General features: G+C 33.8%; 2 protein-coding genes across 2 annotated transcripts; one reads left to right on the forward strand and one right to left on the reverse strand.

The window, feature by feature from the left end:
• Window positions 1–221: 221 nt before the first annotated feature.
• On the reverse strand, window positions 222–4,005 carry LOC132556224 (L-seryl-tRNA(Sec) kinase-like). Its single transcript, XM_060220617.1, has 5 exons — window positions 3,563–4,005; window positions 2,942–3,212; window positions 2,403–2,598; window positions 1,048–1,220; window positions 222–532 (listed from the first exon to the last, which is right to left on the reverse strand). The coding sequence occupies exons 1-5, from the start codon at window positions 3,863–3,865 to the stop codon at window positions 342–344; spliced, it is 1,134 nt and encodes a 377-aa protein (XP_060076600.1). The 5' UTR covers window positions 3,866–4,005; the 3' UTR covers window positions 222–341.
• A 1,283-nt stretch (window positions 4,006–5,288) lies between these two features.
• LOC132556177 (eukaryotic peptide chain release factor subunit 1) lies at window positions 5,289–18,430 on the forward strand. The gene is made up of 11 exons (XM_060220567.1): window positions 5,289–5,615; window positions 7,857–8,032; window positions 8,457–8,596; window positions 9,821–9,959; window positions 10,196–10,386; window positions 10,933–11,062; window positions 11,610–11,765; window positions 12,548–12,612; window positions 12,853–12,925; window positions 13,869–13,943; window positions 14,462–18,430. Exons 1-11 carry the CDS (start codon window positions 5,518–5,520, stop codon window positions 14,545–14,547), a joined length of 1,329 nt encoding a protein of 442 aa, XP_060076550.1. The 5' UTR covers window positions 5,289–5,517; the 3' UTR covers window positions 14,548–18,430.
• Window positions 18,431–19,033: the final 603 nt, after the last annotated feature.

Consider the following 19,033-nt stretch of genomic DNA (forward strand, 5'->3'; position numbering starts at 1 on the left):
TAAATTTTCAAAATCTTGACATGTTATGGAAACAAAGGAATGATAAGAAATTCTGATATTCAAATATAACCACTTCAGTCACCCACCTTTTTCCCACTTTTTCGGTCTTTGTATAGTCCTTCAATGTGGGATCTTTGCTGGATTATGGGTAATACTTTAGTAGGTAAGGTCCATTCAAAAGAGTGACTAAAGCAAAAAACCACTACAGAAACAACTTCAGATATACCTGTATATTTTAAAATAACTTGTAAACATAATGTAAAATAAATAGAAACGGCTCAATTTACATTAACATTCAGAAAGTAACTTGAATGTTAAAGTGTTAATTAATGACCTCTGTCTCAGGTCCTTTTGTTGAAAATAGTTTCAACAAATTTATAAAACTGACAGTCCTCCATCTTCGAGGCATCCATAGTTGGCATGTTTGTTGGCACAAGAATGGTCCCAGCTCGCAGCTCCTTGAGGATCTGTGATTTTAACATACTGCAGAATTTGGCAAACTGGCTCTTTTCCTGCTGTGACATGGCAGTGCCTGCAGAAAAGGAAGTACTGACTGTATTTATCTGACAATAAACCTAAGCCTGGTAATAAACTAATCTAATGTATATGGAAATCACCAGAGATCACCCATCCCTTCCCCTAATCAATTTTCCATTTTTACCCAGTGTTAAATGTGCTAAATTTATGTTTCAGTTTTAACATCAAATGTAAGCTTATTGGGAACAGATTACTGTAAGGCGGAACAATATATGCCCATCCCATGCCAAAGAAATATAATGAAATGGTAATAATGAGTCAAAATGTCAAGAGGGAAAATAGTGCTATATGTTTTACTGATAAATTAATCCACATCACATTTTAAAGAGATGGGCTGATAGCTCTGGTCAAACAGATAAACAAAACAGTCTCAGACACAGCCAGAAAGGTGAACATTGATAATTACTGAACTGTATTCCCCTATTTATTCTGCTATTGTAACACATAGCTACCACCCTTTCTCTAACTTGTACCCACATCTGTATGATATTTTAATATTTTGATGTTTACCTGTTTGTTTGATTCTACTACTGACAAGTTTGCGTAATATCTGGTCCGCCTGATGAAGCTGATTGACAGAACAAATCTGTCGACTCTCCTCTTTGCCCTGGCTGTCCTCTACAGGTGAATGTGGCGGGTTCAATATGGCCAACTGCAATAGTCTGTCAATGTCACACAGCTGACTGAAGGAAAATACAACCAATTTTAATCAGAAACCTTCTACCTGGCTCACCTTTTTGTTTGGCATCAGCTTTTTTTCCAATTTAAAAAACCTCTTCTCTACAAGCATGAGGTAAAAGATCATGATATTCGACCTGTTGCAAGCTGCGAGGGCTTCTGAATGACACTGTAACCTTTTCAAGGACAAATTGGTCAAATGTGTTAAAATCTATGATGCCCATTCCTCAACAACAAGATGGTCCAGTGCCATATTATTGGGTTTGTAGCATCATAGAAAGAAGTGCTACTAAGTAGTTTAAATGACAAACTTTCAATGCCATAGAAGTGAACTGTTTCAAAATTATAAAAAGGACTTCCTCACAATAATCATGTGGCCCCAGGTCATGATGTTGCACCAGTAATACTCTGAGATTAAGGGTTACTAAGTCTGACCAAATGAATAACCTTGGCATTCTTTCAAGGTCACAGAGATAATGTGTTAAAATCTTTATGACTTCTCACTAAACAAGAGGTCCAGGTTATGATATTCCACCTGTTGCTTGCTAAGGTGAACATCCTCGATACCCCAAGGGTTATGATCTGTACCCTAGAATATGTCATGGTAAAGTTTAATGTTCCTTATGCGATAAGTTGTGCATAGGACGAAAAGACTAGTTTGATCCTTTGATGTACATCAACAAATCTCGAGGTTACATAATGGTATATTATAATGGATTTGAAGCTGGGTGTTCTCCTTTGTAATGTTCAAAAGAAGAGTATCAGCCCATGATTGGTCAGTTTTGTTCACTTGGAACAAATCATGTTACTTCACTTGTGCCTTAAATTTTTCCATGACATGTTCCCAGGGTGCAGAGAGTGAAAGTGATTGCAATCCCTGGAGTATCGAGGATGTATGTTGGAGGGCTATCAAGTTTAACCTATTGGTCCCAAAAGATTACTTTTATTCACATGCCAGGTTACCAGAATCAAATCTGAATACAACCTCATTTAACTTTCATCTTCAACATAGATAAAAAAAACTGCAAAAGAACGGTAAAATGTTTGAGATAGTTACCAGAATTGCATGTACTTTTCCAATAATGTCAACTATTCAAAGGCAGTGAAACAGGTGAGTGATACAGACCCTTTCGACCTTTTGTTACATTATTTTAAGGATAAATGTACAACATTTCATTTACCATTACCTTTGAAAATCTGTAGAACCTTCTAACACAGCAAAATATTTTTCCCAAGGGTCAATGGAGGGATCTGGCACCTCCATTTTGGTTGCCATAGTAGTGATGACCTCATCTGTAACACGTCTAACTTTCCTCTTGCTATTTCGTTCTTTAGCTATGTTTTCTGTACAGTGAAGATGTACCTGGCAGAAACCCTGCTCAACTAAAAAAAATAAAGAGACTGACTTAATTGACAGCTGAACTTAACACATGTAAGTTCGGAGACATTAAACTTGTAAGAAACAGGATAATTGCACACAATTTTCCCCAAGTATTACGGAATCAATATCAAATGAAGGAGAGCAGTTATAACAGCTAATGAAAAGTCTGGGATGCTGCAAAGCACACAATAACCAGTTACAATTACAATCCTTAAAATATAAACACATTTCCAAGCAACCCATTAATTTAGGTTTGCTTAATCTAATGTCATAAGCTCAAAGTGCAAGCTCTCGACAAATTATTCTTGACAATGCTTTTTGTCACAATAGAGTACACATGCTTACATTTACGAGCCAACTGGAAATATCTATATCTCATACTCCTGTAGTACATGTTGTCATCAATGATTAAAACATATGAGCTGGATTTATCTCCCTTTTGTTCCATTGAATCATCTTCCTGATTATGTATAACATGACAAAATCTTTCCCATAATGCTTCATCATCAGTTGGTTTGACCATATTCTTTAGTAGTTTATTAGATAACAAACAGTGCACCAGACTTTCAACACAATTTACAATCTGCTCTCTACATGTCTTCCATTCTGAATCAATCTGTAAAATCAGTTAATAGAATATTAGATATAACATTTCAAATTATGCCTCTGTTTGTATTATCGCCTTGAACAATTGTAAAAGTCAATGTACATCAATTTCAGTCCTAAAACCAAGAAATTAAAAAGTTATTCTAAAATTGTTACTCTTGGATACAGTTGCAAAAACTTATAATTGTATTGTCACAGTGTTGTTGTTTTTGAGTATTTTTTTTAACCTAGACATATATGGATTTTACTAGAAAGACATGGCACCACATTTCACTAGGGATAAACAAGAAAGATTTGATAAATTTATGGTCCTGTATTGCAACATTAAAACATCCAGGATGATGATAACACAAGACTTACACCACTTTGAATCATCTGAGCCTCTTTTTCTTCTGGTATTAATTCATCATAAGAAATAAGAATCACATTGAAGTTTTCTTTCCTTGTGTCATGTGCCACTTCTTTGTCCAATGATGCTCTGCCCTCCAGTTTCCATGGCAATTCACCCGACACAGATTTAATGTTTTGAGGAATGCTGGGAGATGATGATTTAACATGGCTAGTCTTGAAGGATCTAGCTAATGATGATTTACCACTTCCAGGTAATCCAGAAAGAACAAGAATGCACACTGAAGGTGATGGAACATTTTCAATCTCACACATCAGGATTGTCTTCCTTGGTATTTTTCAAAACTTCAACCAGCTGATTGCCTGTCTCAATTATCTTCCTAATCGGCAGCACAAAATAGACTACACCATCAGTTCAAGTCATCATCCTTTGGTACTTTACACAATTGTTTCCTCAGAACCTTTTAATGAAATGACAAATAAATATCAAAACAAGTTATTAAATCACAAATTCTCAATGTTTTCTTATATGCTTACATATCATTGATACATAAGTGTAAGACTTTGATAGTGCTAATTACCTTTTATCCAATTCCATATTATTTATTGGTCTTTTTTATATTGAAGTTATGATATAACTTCCATAAACAAGACATACCATTATCAAGTAACCAGGGGATTTGGTGAGAGTCATGGTTTGATTGGAGATAACAGTTCACAGGAGTGGAACATTATGAATTCACTGAATGAAATAAACAATGAAGTAAATTCCATTGATATCTTTTGTTTTTTTCAACAGACATGTTGAGTATAGCCAATGATTTGATAGTGTTAAGTTCCAGACAAGATGATCGCCAAAATTAGCAATAGCTGTGAAAGGTAAATGCCCGAGGCATGAAGGGCACTGTGTAAACAATGATAAACAGCACCCATCAGATTACAAAATCCCAAGATGTACTTAAAAACAAGCCAACTGCTTATACGTGTGCTATTTCCCAGACACGAAAAAGAAAGGGCAAGTTTACTTTGTGAACTTTGGACCATATATAGATTAATCTCCTGACTGCGTCGTTCGGGAATGATGCTGGTGTCGAGAAGATCCCTTAAACATGTCAGAACGACAGCTTTATACAAAACATCATATTCTTTAGAGAAATCTTACACAATGTACAGCCAACTGACGTTTTTCAAATTATGATTTGTATGATGCTGTAGTAGGATTTTCCCTGTGTTGTTCACGTTCCAGATACAGGTGCCCGAAACCTAACTTATCCATAAAATTATCAATAAAAAAGTTATGATCAATCACATCACTAACAGCATTTATGACTGGTAACATTAATTAGCATGAATTGAAAATAATGATGTATATTGTAATTTTTAAAATCTAAAAGTTACTGAGCTATCGCAGCGATGCTTAAATCTTAAAATCATAAATATAAACACACAATAAACACTCACGTGCAACAGCTATTTTGATGGAAGCCGCCATTATGACCTATGACCTCTTGAATGAATCTTACACTGATTAGTTATTAAATTAAAGTAGGAAATGTTAAATAAATATCCTATATCGTTTTTGTTGTTCTGCACTAAATATTTATGTAAACGTATTTTCTGATCAAAATAATCTCGCTCAAAATTATAAATGCATTTTGATATCAACCAATGAAATAAGCACCAGGTTTTGCCCGGGCAGCGTTTGACGTCAGAAATTTCACATGGTCAATGGCGAAGAAGGAACCCACGGCTTTGATTGCACAATCACACAACAAAAAGTTCTATTTCGGGTTCTTACGATCTTAAACATAGAAATATAACACAAACAGTCTTGAAGTGTTTCGGTAGATCAAAAATATACTTGTGGACTTGAGATCTAGGATTTTAGAGGCGGGTTTCTGTGATTATTCCCGCCATACGGCAGATCATAAGACTTGGTTTCGGGGAAGTTTTCTAAGCCAACAGAGATGGCATCAAATGGTACAGAAGGAGAAAGCAGTGCTGATAGAAACGTCGAGATATGGAAGATCAAAAAGTTGATAAAAAGTTTAGAAGCAGCGAGGGGGTAATGTTTTTAATATCTTCTGTCAAAAAGTGTCTCGTATTGGACGATTATGTCTTGAATAATACGTGTCACGATATTGCGTGCTCGTTAAATACGTTACAGTTGCTATGTTCTTCAAATATGCAAAAAATAATTTTCTGTTAACATTTATTAGAAAGTGAGATATATAAAACATAATGATTTCAATGTGTTGTTTACATTGAAATCATTATGTTTTATATATCTCACTTTTTTGGGAAACTTTAAAATTCCTTTTAAATTCGGATGAGCAAAGATTTCCTCAAGCACACCCTAACCAATTTTTGCTAAGAACGATACAGTGCTCGTTTGTCTCGAAAAGGGTTCTTTTTATGGGCGTATCAGGAAAAAAAATAAACACACGTACAGAATAAATATCCAATAGGTGAAATATTTTTTCAGGGAATGTTTGAGATTGTAAGTGATGAAATGTTCATACAATGTTCTTCTTGAACATTGTGTTATTGTTAACCTCGTCTTTAAAAAAAAAAGTAATGGTACGTGGATAATCATGTTGGCTGGTTCATCCGTAAACCTGCCGATAAATATGCCATCAATATCTTTGTTTTCTACTAAAAACACATTTTTCTTTTCAATAGCAGTTGATTGTTGCCATTCAGTATCTTGTTTTCCACAAATTTCTATTTGAACAGCTGTTGATTATTTCTTTGGCAAACTCAAATACAAATTCATATGAAATGTTCTGATTAAGATTTGCAGATGGCCACTGTTAATCACATTATCTCCTATCTTTTGAGCACCTTTATAAAAGAAATATGAACATCTGAACGAATATGAATTTTGGGACTTTGGGGTATTCATGGAATAATGGTTCAAGGAATCTTAAGGTCCAGTAACAAGAAATTTATAAAACATGGTTGGGACTAAGTGATCAGTTTGACAAATAAGTATTAGAGTTAAGAGGTTTGAGAAAGTGGGGTTTTATAGATAGTTAAAGATTTGGTATATATTGGGGAGGAAGGGGGAGGTACATGAATTTTTGGAATATTTAAATGTGAACTTTGCTTTAAAAAGTGATATGTGCAAAGCAGAGGACAAACGAGACATATTATTACAAGTTTAAACAACGTATATTTTCATTTTATTGTAGCTTTTTATGAGTAAATTTATACTCATTCTCAATGCAAATAAATATTGCTTTTTACTTTCGTAATTAATCAGAAACTTTTTTCAATGTTTGATAACATTGTATTACATTTTTATGCATTATTGAAACTGTTACCAGATGGGGTATAAGGTTGATATGAAGCAAATCTGGGGAGAAGGAAAATAGAATAGGTGCCATGAATATTTATCTTTCACTTGTATGGACTTCATATCAACTGTATACCCCACCTGGTAGCAGTTTATTGTTTATATTTCCATTCTCAAATATCTATATAAAGGTCAAAACAAAAGACAGGAAAACATCAGTTAAGTTTCCTGCTTAACCAAATATTGACATCAGCATGTTCAAATCCAAGAACAGCTACAATTATATGGTCCCTTGTGTTGTCATAAATAGTAATTGTATGAAATAGTATAGTCACAAATTTTGCTTGCTTATTAAGATATAAGTGTAAACTATCCCAGTGTTTTTTTTTTTTTATGTTTTGCATCGTTTTGAAATAAAAGCAGTTCATTGTGTATTTATATTTCATTAAAAGGTGATGCTGCTTTCAATCAGATTTCACAAAACAATGTGTCTAGTGTTTCTTAAGATATAATTATGTTTGACTAAGAATTTGTTCTGTTATAATTTGTAACCAAGTAAAGTTATCTATTTTTTGTGAAGGCCTCTTACTTAAGTCCAACAACTTTGGATATGTCAGTACACTGTATAAGCTATTGATACTGAATGTAACCGGCAGCCAATTCTATTTACCTGAAAGACATAAAGATTTATTCATACCTATACTGAACAAATTACTGTAAATATTATACAGACTCAAATACTACAATTTGGCATAGTAATGATATTTAGCCAAATACAACACAGAATGTAAATATGATATTTGTATATCAACCAGGATTACTTTTTGACTGCTGAATGTGTAATCATATATATGAGATGGGTGTGTATAGCCTGATATACTAACATCTGGTTTAAATAGAATTAAATGGAAAACTAATGGTAGAATGGAAATATAGTACTGTATATGTATTTATGCATTTTAGCACTTTATACAGATATTTTAATTTAATTACTCCTTCTCTCCATAGCAATGGTACAAGCATGATTTCCTTGATCATTCCACCCAAAGACCAGATATCTCGGGTGTCCAAAATGCTGGCTGATGAGTTTGGTACTGCATCTAACATCAAGAGTAGAGTCAACAGGTTATCTGTTCTTGGTGCCATCACATCAGTACAGCAGCGACTCAAATTGTATAACAAAGGTGTGTATACACAGACTAAATGGGGCCAGTATCTTTGGAAGGATTTTTTATGCCAAGTCTGGACCACTATTTCCTGAATTATTGAAAGTTCTATTACTTCATATATGATGTGTTTTTAAAAAAATTGATTAATCCAGGACTCAGATATCCAAGCCTCAGATAATTAGTTGTTTTAAGATAAATCAACAAGATATTTGATGAAGACTTTAGGTTACATGTTGGTAAGTTTTGATTTTAAATTATACCATGTCCATTGTTTAACCATTGAAATTGAAATCAACGTAATCTCTGTTTTTGAAAATTTCTTATTTGTCCATATTTTCTTTGAGTTTTTCTTGATTAATTCTGTCCTGTTATTTCGATTTCAGGGTATTTTTTCAATTTATCGAGTGTGAATGCTAACACAATTTAATTGCTTCCTTAGTTCCACCGAACGGCCTTGTGATATACTGTGGTACCATTGTGACAGATGAAGGAAAAGAAAAGAAAGTTAACATTGACTTTGAACCATTCAGACCCATCAACACATCCTTATATCTCTGTGATAATAAATTTCATACCGAGGTAAATCAATTCTCACAATTTCTTTTTCAAAAATGAGTGAAAAAATCTAATAGTTGAAGCTGATGAATGTCAAATTAAGGTCATGGTGATTTTATAATGCAATTTCAAGTAGAATACGGTAATCTTCCGGTCAGTTAGAATAACTGGGTAGTCTGAACATGTGATTATTTCAATATAAACAGGGATCTTTTGTCTAGTGATTGTTTGAACCCTTTCTAGTTTGTTTAACTTACATTTTGAATTGTTCAAACATATTGCGAGACCGCATGTTTAACCATTGATAAAGACATTGGTGTCACAATAATCGCTCCATGTGGTCACTATTCATATTGAGGTTAAACATTGGGTAGCAGGTTGTAAATGACCACCATAAGCAATTGTTAGCATCAGATTATACACATCCATGTCATTTAATTAGCATTGATGTGTGTATGTAGTATGATTTCTTTCACATCTTGCCATAACATCTTGTGTGCATCAGCTGACGCAACTCGAAGCCCCAACTCTGTATTACAAGCTAAGTAATCACTAAATATATATACAGACCACTTGATGTTGCCATTTGTTTTGTGAAAGGATAACATGGTTTTCACTAAACATTTTGATAACTAATCATTCAAGACTATCTCAATAATTGTAAGATTCATACAGATTTTAACAGACTTTAATCATCTTAAGTCTCAATCCACACTCTGCATACAGATATGTCAGTGCTAACTTCCACCAATACACAAGCAGAAATGTGCGTTTTATAGGCTGATTTTGTCAGGGTATCCAAAAGTTATGAAAAATGAAACCTGTGATTTCTTAACAGTCAGTTAACATGTATTGCAGTACAGTAAGTGTTTCGAAAGATGATAATTCTAGAAACAACCTTCCACCCCTCTAGACCGATAGATTCCTGCCTTGCTATGACACTTTCAAACACTTCATCATGATTTTTGGCAATGTCAGCCCAGATAGTTTGAACTCTAATTTATCTTCACAAGCATAATTTTGTATAATTCAAACAGGTTCAACAATATTTTGATAATTTGTTCAAACTCACCAAAGGTTTACCATAACTCTTAATGCCCATTTATGTTTTGAAATGAAAGATTTGGGGTATAATGGTAATGATTTTTTTGGTCATGGGTATTTCAAGGCTTATTACTTCAAAAAGCAGTCAAATCTGATAAATTACCAATTAGAACCTATAAAGAAAATGTTTTATTGACTTTGTAGGCCCTAACGGCCCTGCTAGCAGATGACAACAAGTTTGGCTTCATTGTTATGGATGGAAATGGTGCCCTGTTTGGCACACTCTCAGGAAATACTCGAGAGGTTCTCCACAAGTTTACAGTCGATTTACCCAAAAAGCATGGTGAGTAGTTTTGTTTTGTGTTTATTTGCATATTTAGACTGGTAAGTGAAATTTTTTCAATTATGATGGAGTAATGGATTAAGAAACTCTGGTCTTTAACTGATATCTTAACAGCTTCTCTACTTCATTTCGAAAGTATTTTATTTGTAAAACTAAAAAACCATCTGTTTTGTTAATACAAAAAAGTTTTAATTTGAATGTAAAGTCATATGTCACATGATTACTTGTGTTATCAGGAAGAGGAGGACAGTCTGCTCTGCGTTTTGCACGTCTCCGTATGGAAAAACGACACAACTATGTCCGAAAAGTTGCTGAGGTTGCCGTGACGCTATTCATCACAAACGACAAACCAAATATTGCAGGCTTAGTTTTGGCTGGTTCTGCAGATTTCAAAACGGAACTGAGTCAATCAGATATGTTTGATCCTGTAAGTTTGTTGGACATGTAGTGCTAAAAATTCTTTGTTATACTATGTTAATTAATTCAATGTTGTCATTCATTTGTATAAATGTGATCGCTGTGTTTAATACTGTAAATGAAGGTCAACACCGCAGTCACCATGATCTGAACATGACTGTTAACTTACTGTCTGAATAACAATAGGCTAAATGTGTTTTGTCTTTGAAAGTAATTGTGAAACTATTATATGATATAACTTTTTATTTATTTATGTATATATATAGTTTACTATCTTATCACACTATTTTTGACCTTAGTTTACCTAGGATTATGGTACAGCCAAAAAAGTTGGTCATTTCTTTACCATCTGGTACACTATATATGCCAGTGCTAATATGCTTTACACTGGTCATTTGTCTGATAATGGTGAAAATGTAGTCATCAAAAGGGCACTATCAAATCTTCTACTATTTGTGTTAAAAGAACTTTTATTTTAACAAAATGCATCTTGTTTATTTCTTGGAAAGTAAGACGAAGAAGAATCCTTAACTAGATATTTTGATTGAATTTACAGAGGCTGCAAGCAAAAATCATCAAGATAGTTGATGTGTCATATGGTGGGGAGAACGGATTTAATCAGGCCATTGAACTGGCAGCTGATGCTTTGGCAAATGTTAAATTTATTCAGGAAAAAAAACTCATAGGTAAGTCATTAAACAGAAAAGAATTTCTGAAAGTTCTATTGAGAACATGTAAACTGTATAATGAAGTTTTAGACATTATGACCCCCGTGTGTTCACAGATGAAAATATCCTTCATGTAATGTTATACCTAATAATTGATCACCACCTTGATTCCTATTTAGTAAATGTTTCTGAGATAGAACACCTATTAGTGATTGGATAAAGGATATGGTGAAAAGTAAAAATTGAAATATATTAAGTTGCTTTGGTTAAATTCAGCCTTTTATTATTAAATGTATGTCCCAGGGGACAGAATGAAAAAGCATGGTGTGGTCTAGAGAAGAAAATTTTATTTTTGTGTGTGTTTCAAATGATGGGTCTCTTGTTAAACAAGACAAGCACCTATGAGAATTGTAGGGTAAATATATTACTTGAATTTCACTAAAGCAAGAGTTGAAGCCTTACATAGATTGAAAGTATACTACAATAGTTGATGATTTTGTAGACATTAACTCAGATATCCAAATTTTACTATAGATGTATTTTACATATTTTGCCTTGATTTCAGGGAGATACTTTGATGAAATCTCACAAGACACAGGAAAATACTGTTTTGGAGTGGATGATACACTTAGAGCTTTAGAAATGGGAGCAGTTGATATCCTCATTGTTTGGGAAAATCTGGATATTACGCGATATGTGTTGAAAAATCATCAGACAGAAGGTATAGGATGAAATTGCCCTTTAATAAGTCAAGGCACAGTTGTTTACTGTTTGAAAACATATATATGATTTTAGCAAAATTTTATGAATGATTGGGTATTCCTGATATTTTTGATAATCATTTAATATCTCTATCTCTAAAGTTCTAATATATTGATAAAATATGCATTTCCTACTACCTGGGCAACTTTCATCAAACAAATCAATTTTTGAGCGTCTTGTTACTAATGTAAGGATTTTTATTGCAAACCCTAGTTAATCAATAATTGTATAGAAAGTAGGTCGTTGTAACAGTCTTAATGATTTGATTACTTTAGACTATTCCTAATAGTACCATTTTGATTAGAAGCAAATATTACAGGCATTTTAAAATTATGTATAAGACTGTAAAAAACTCACTTTATCTTTGCATATGTTTTAAAGACTTTGATGTGATTGCCATTACACATTTCTATGTAAATTCATAAAAGTATATCGTCAGTGGAATGAGATGTAAGATAACAAACATAAGTTTATAGATCAGTAGTAGCTTCATTTAATTCATTTTCAGTGTGCATTAAAAAATGTTCCATCTGTCTGTCCCTCCACATTTGCATTCCGCTCATTATCTCAAGGACGACATCACCGGCGATCACCATTTTCGCTGGGCATGTTGGGTCTATGGACCAACACAACCCTATTGTTTTTCGTTGTTGCCCGATATCCAATATGTCGGTTACGGCCGCCATCTAATTTAATCTAATAATAAAACAAACTTCATAATTTTGAAATTTTATTTTGCAGTTGAAAATATTCTTCATCTGAAACCAGAACAAGAGAAAGATAAAACTTACTTTATAGACAAAGATGTAAGTAGTAACTTTTTTAAACTATTTTTTCCAATAGATATACAGAGAAATAAAACATTCTACTTTACAGAGACTTGACAGTGAGGGAGAGGCTTGTCCCTATCAGTATAGTCTGATGTAATGAAATGGGGAATGGGTTTCAAAAGATGAAACTTGCATCAAACAGTATTCAATATGATCCAATTTAATCTGCTACTGTCCTGTATGTTTTCTGTATTGTGTTTTATTGTTTTTGAACAGACGGGTGTAGAGTTGGAGTTGTCAGAACAGATGCCTCTTCTGGAATGGTTTGCAAACAATTATAAGAAGTTTGGTAAGTCTACACATTTCAATTACACCAGAAAAAAATTGATGTTTTTCCTGAAGCAAATATTGAAGAAAATTTTATACTGCACATCACTTCTCAATTTTAAATGCCTCTCAGGGGTAGAATTTTAATCAAATGATACTTGTACTTACAGGGGTTGGGAAAAGCACTCGTCCGGTCGTCATTGACGAGTGAAAATTGTCTCGGACAACCAGATTTATCTTTGTCAGTTGTCCATCGGACGAGTACTTTTTTCCAATGAAATCAATGTTACTAAAAATGCAAAGAAAATTTAAAACAAAGAAACATGTTTACGGTACTTCAAAAACAAAATATTCCAGTCTGCACTCTAACTTTTGATTACACCGGAACTCCCATGACATTAAATATAGCATTCGGAATACCTTAGTCATTTTCCCGCGGTCATACTGATGTCAGGTGCTCTTGGGCTGTACCATCATATACCGGTCTGTATTTAGCAGCACCTAGTCCGTAGGATAACTCAACAGCTAGGCCTAAGTCGCGCACAATGTCTGACACAAAGCAGCGATCACTGCAAAGTATTTTTTCACTAAAACTTAAAATAAAAATAGAAAATAAAGTCACATATCACATCCTCGCTGATTAAGTTGCCATTTCATGGCTGAATTTGGACAAGTAAATTTCCAATCCAGACGAGTAAAGTTTTCAGTCCACTAGTCCTGTGCCTAGTGCTTTAAAATATTTTTCCAGACCCTTGACTTATATCTTAAATCACCAATGTTTTATTTGGGAGAGGGGATCCCAAAAATACAAAGAATGTCTGAGACAAGGTGTAAAAGGTATTACATCTGCTTATTTTGGCCCTTCCGTACACAAGACCATTGATTTATGATAGACATACATAACATTTTCACACCTGTTTTGTTAACAAGCACTATGATCTCATACTTTGATCATTTTCTGACAGGTGCCACATTAGAAATTATCACAGACAAATCACAAGAAGGAGCGCAGTTTGTGCGAGGTTTTGGTGGAATAGGAGGTAGGTGGTTCAAAATATACTGATATCACAATTTCTTTTTCTTTTGGGATGGCTTAAAAATATTTTTCTTGGATTGGTGTATCGAAAGAAATCCAGATTGATTGATGTTGTACTTGATGCACTGTAACGTTATTGAAAATTCTATGTGATGATCGAAATTTTCTTCTACCCCGATGGTTTTTCTGAACTTTTAATTCATGGTCACTGGTGGGCATGAAGATGAATCTAGATATCTGCATAACCCTTATAATATAGCATGTTATGATGAAATATGGAAGGTGAAATTTGACTACTAAGCTTTTTGATCATTATGCTACACCATTTTTAATAATTCATAAAAGCTACGACAAGTATTGGTCCATTCCATAGACTTGGTCACTAGGTCAGCAGACAAACCAATCTGTGCCAATTCATACTGGAGGGCTTCTTGCGTTAATAAGAATCTAAGTTAGAGTATAACTCATTTGTCATTGAAGCTACAGATAGCTAATGAGTTTTTTTTGTACTTCCATTTTCAGGGATTTTACGGTATCAGGTCGACTTCCAGGTCTTTAACACCCCTACATTTGACGACTATGAGGATTTTGATCTTGATGACTATTAGACTGTGTCACTGCAAATCACAAATACTGTTGCCGGATAAATCCACATACAAGGCCTTTAACAAAGAATGTGTACATTTCTGTCTTCATCCCTGTGCAAGTGTTTGAAGATGAAACAATTCTCTGGAGCCAAATTCCTGTGTAGACTTTTTGACATATGACTGCAGGAAGGAGAAAGTGTTTTTCTGATTTTACAAAATACATGATTGACAAAATCGCCGTAGAGGATTTGACTTATTGCTACTATTCTACACTTTTTAAAGCATACAAGTAAAAAAAATTGAAGTCTGTTGAATGTGATCTTAATTTCTGATATCTGCTGTGGTTGAAATCTTGGTAGTATTTTTCACTATTGTATTGTATATTACAGTTTGACATCTACAATGGCTGAAAGCTAGATGAAGCTTTCATGTGTAAATGTTCTAAGCAATTTATTCTCCATTGCTTCAGATATCTGTCTTTCAGATGGCTTTCATTTTCATAACTGGAGTATGGGATAATGCTTCAACTTAATAGGCTGATTAGGGCAGTTCTTTATTCTGTTTCACAGTTATAGAATTAAATACCCCTATGCTTTGAAAGTAATTACAAACCACAAAATATAAACTTTAGTTCTAAAATATTTTAGAATCTCTACTTTTCTGGACAAACTTGTATTTTTTTCCACAGTTGAGCTGCCACTAGTTCCGATATGACACATGAATACTACATGAAATATTAAGTCTTTACAATTTTCTTATTGTTTCCACCAAAAGATCTCCACAGATACTTCTTGTATAAATTGTATTCAAATGTTTTCAGCTGCAAAGAAACCTGTTTCTAGATGTAACAGAAATGTTTTCTAGCTAAATTATATTTAATAGGCAGCTTTCCAATTTGACAGTTTCCAAAATACAGAGTAGACAGAATCAGGAAATTGATTTAAAAAAAAACATCTACAAAAAAAATCTTTCTTTGTGGAGAAGTAAACGAAATATTCTTGTCTTAACCTCAGGTAACAATGTCAAGGATATTACATTTGAGATTGATTTAATTATACTTAAATCATAACCAATTATTAGATTGCATACAAATTAATTTTTTTTTATTGAATCACAGCTCCCTCCAGATCTTGCACAACTTCTGTACATAGGAGATTTTCAGAGATATTAATTTAAATATGAGAGTTGAATTGTGTACGAAAGTGTTGATGCAGGGATTAACATATTTATTTCAAACTTTGTCAATCAAATCAGATCATTATTCCTTTATTTTGTGTATTAAGCATGCATAAATAAGGACTATCGGTAGCTACTGATCAATCACAACAGCAGTGTGTAGCCTTTAATCACTGTGGAGCTGCCAGATGATTTCAGAGTATACTATGTATACTAATCTTTTGATGTAGAAATATATTACAGCAAAAAATAGTATATAATGCCAGTAGCAGGGGAACTGGAGAAACAATTAACTGTGCAATGGTGTTAATGTAATATAATCAATTATAAGAACAAAATGTCTCCAAATCTGTGAAAAATGATACAAAAGTGCTGATGATTTTTGAGGGCATTTATTTTGCCTTGCTCTGGTTTACAGTCCAGAGTATTCACATTCTAAATCAATATTTACAGGACCTAGCAATACACTAAATATAAATGGACGTAAACACAAATGCCTTCGTCTTAAATTGCACATAAGTTTAAATTGTAAATACTGATGTTTATGCTCTGGTATGTTTTCATATCAATGCGAAAAGGGCTATGGTATCTTGATGCATTACGCAAATCAGTTTGTGTTTCAACTAATTGTTTGATGTCCTGTGAACACTGTGAACAGATGTAGCAGGAGGGTGTTGTTGTAATGTGAATGTTCTGTTTAAAAGGATGTTAATTATTGAGACTAAATGTGATTGGGCCTCCTCAGTCTGATTTCTAATGGCTTTGTCACACTGTTTTAAGCCATCTCCTGACACAAGTATCCCTTTAGACATGTTGCAGGTATTGTATGCCTAAGTAAAGGACAAAACTCCTGCAATATCTATATGACTATATCATATACAGTTACAAAATACTTTTAAAACACCAAAAGTAGCTCAACCCATTGAATAAGGATATAGAGAAGAGTATGACACTTTTTTGTGTAGTAAATTTTCCGTATGACATTTCCGAGTTTGTGATTTATACCAGAGATATCGGAGACTAGAGTGATAGACTGTTGAGGAGTTACCAAGTAGACTGAACAGCTTTCAAGCGCTCAAGTTTTCGTTTTTTTTCTTTTGTGCGGGGAGGGGGTGGGAGTGCTGGGGATATTTTGTATGTACAGTAAATGAATTGTGGTTGAACTATTACCGTGAAATGTTTGTATCCTATAAGTTTCCTATTAAAATATTCTTTATGCAGTTACTGATTGAAATATATATATATATATTAGGATTCAGTGAAGAGTCCATGTTGAAGATTTCAAACCAGGTCATACATATTGTACATGTATATGCAGGAAGTATGCTTAAGTTTCATTTTGTTTGAAGTTAATGTGATGAAATGTGATGAGAGATGGTACCCATTTGTCATCCTAAATCTTACGGTAGTGTTGTATGTCTTTACAAGGAGGTCCAAAGTCTCCCTAACCCTCCCTATCACTCTCTATAATCAAAGAACTTGAAGTCTTGATTCTTGATTGATTTAGGACATTTGATATCTTGTTCATGAATGAAGACATTTACAGTGTCATCTGACTGTCCATTGCTTGTTGATTCATTTGACAAGTTCAGAGATTTGCTATATTCTTTTTAACTTCAAACAGTATTTATAGATTTGATATCAAAACATCTAAAAAATCACATGATTTCTGGTATTTTACTAATGGTTAACATGAGTTTCTTTCATTCTAAAAAACAGCAGTTGATTTAAACACTGTAAGCCTTACCTTTTGTCAGTCTTGAAATTGATAAACATACAGGTGTATTTACTTCATTCATGTTGTAAAACATTGCTTCACAACACTCATACCATCATTGTGGTGACAATCCTCTCCTACCTTGTATAATATTATACCATCCATATCTTGGCAATTTCCTCATGCATTCTCCATATTGGGAATCCTACCAATCTTGTGGGGGCAGTCTCTTCCAGCTCTTTTCATATCAAGAATCCTACCACCCTTGAGGGGGCAGTCTCTTCCAGCTCTTAATATTGGGAATCCTACCAACCCTGTGGGGGCAGTCTCTTCCACCTCTTTTGATATCAAGAATCCTACCACCCTTGAGGGGGCAGTCTCTTCCAGCTCTTTTCATATTGGGAATCCTAACAACCTTGTTGGGCCAGTCTCTTCCAGCTCTTTTCATATCAAGAATCTTACCACCCTTGAGGGAGCAGTCTCTTCTAGCTCTTTTCATATTGGGAATCCTGCCATCCTTGTGGGGACAATCTCTCAGCTCTTTTCATATCAAGAATCCTACCAACCTTGTGGGGACAGTCTCTTCCAGCTCTTTTCATATCAAGAATCTTACCACCCTTGTGGGGACATACACTTCTGTATGACATATTCAGGTAGCCATATCTATTTATGCTTGTTCAGCTATGTGAATTAACAAGTTTTATTGTCTAAATACATTTGTTTGACACTTTCTTTAGAAATCAGAATTTAAAGTACTTCACAAAATATAATGGCATAAAAAAAAAATTTGAAAGGAATTAATCAAATTGATATGCCAACATTAAATTTGATTTTTTTTTGACTCAGAATATTTGTTGTGTTTGTACCATCTTTCAATGATGAAGATTACCTCAGTGTACTGAAAATATATTGTATGAGCTAAAAAAATGAGGAAAAGTTTCAGTTTTGTTCAAATGTTTTGAACTAAATGTACTTTAAGCCACCATAGGAATAAAAATGTAATACAAGAAATATTCTGTTATCTTGTTTGCTACCTTGTTAAGCAGATCTTGAATGTATCAAATCCTGTTAATTTGCTATCATACCAAAGGGACATTTCTTCCTAATAAAATGGAGTATTTGATGTTGACAGATTAGAAGTACCTTGTTACAAATACATACAAACTTTGACACCAGCTGTTATACTTTGCTGAGTATACATTGAGTTTATATTTCTGTAGTAATAAAGATATTGATAGTGCATTGTAATGTTGAAATTTCCAAAAGATGCCTGCCTGTCAGCCATTTCATCTCAAATCAGTCCTAAAATGGGCCATACATTATCAGAAAACTGCAACTTATCAAATTTGGGAATGATCCTATCACCACTTTTTAGTAGCAAATTAAATGAGCAAAATCCCAAATGACCGCCTTATGGCTATTTTCTTTCTCCAATCAATCCCAACTTTGAGCATGTACAACTAGGGACACTGGGACACATAGTCTACGTAGGAAGTTTGAGCAAGATAAATTGAGCACTTGTGATAATAAATATCAGTCGTCAAAATCCAAAATGGCTGCCTTGTGGCCATACTCAAACTCAAAATGCAAAGTACAAGGAGAATAAGACCAGGT

Source organism: Ylistrum balloti, unplaced genomic scaffold, assembly GCF_031769215.1.
Source record: "Ylistrum balloti isolate Yb309-2 unplaced genomic scaffold, AGI_CSIRO_Ybal_v1 Utg370554, whole genome shotgun sequence".
Classification (NCBI taxonomy): Eukaryota; Metazoa; Mollusca; class Bivalvia; order Pectinida; family Pectinidae; genus Ylistrum; species Ylistrum balloti.

Coding starts and splice junctions, on each gene's coding strand:
- LOC132556177 (XM_060220567.1), top strand. CDS start 5,518: ATGGCATCAAATGGTACAGAAGGAGAAAGCAGTGCTGATAGAAACGTC. Junction 9,960..10,195: donor CGATTTACCCAAAAAGCATG/GTGAGTAGTTTT, acceptor TTGTGTTATCAG/GAAGAGGAGGACAGTCTGCT. Junction 11,766..12,547: donor GAAAAATCATCAGACAGAAG/GTATAGGATGAA, acceptor TTTATTTTGCAG/TTGAAAATATTCTTCATCTG.
- LOC132556224 (XM_060220617.1), bottom strand. CDS start 3,865: ATGTGTGAGATTGAAAATGTTCCATCACCTTCAGTGTGCATTCTTGTT. Junction 2,599..2,941: donor TTTCCAGTTGGCTCGTAAAT/GTAAGCATGTGT, acceptor TATTTTTTTTAG/TTGAGCAGGGTTTCTGCCAG. Junction 1,221..2,402: donor GGTTCTACAGATTTTCAAAG/GTAATGGTAAAT, acceptor ATTTTCCTTCAG/TCAGCTGTGTGACATTGACA.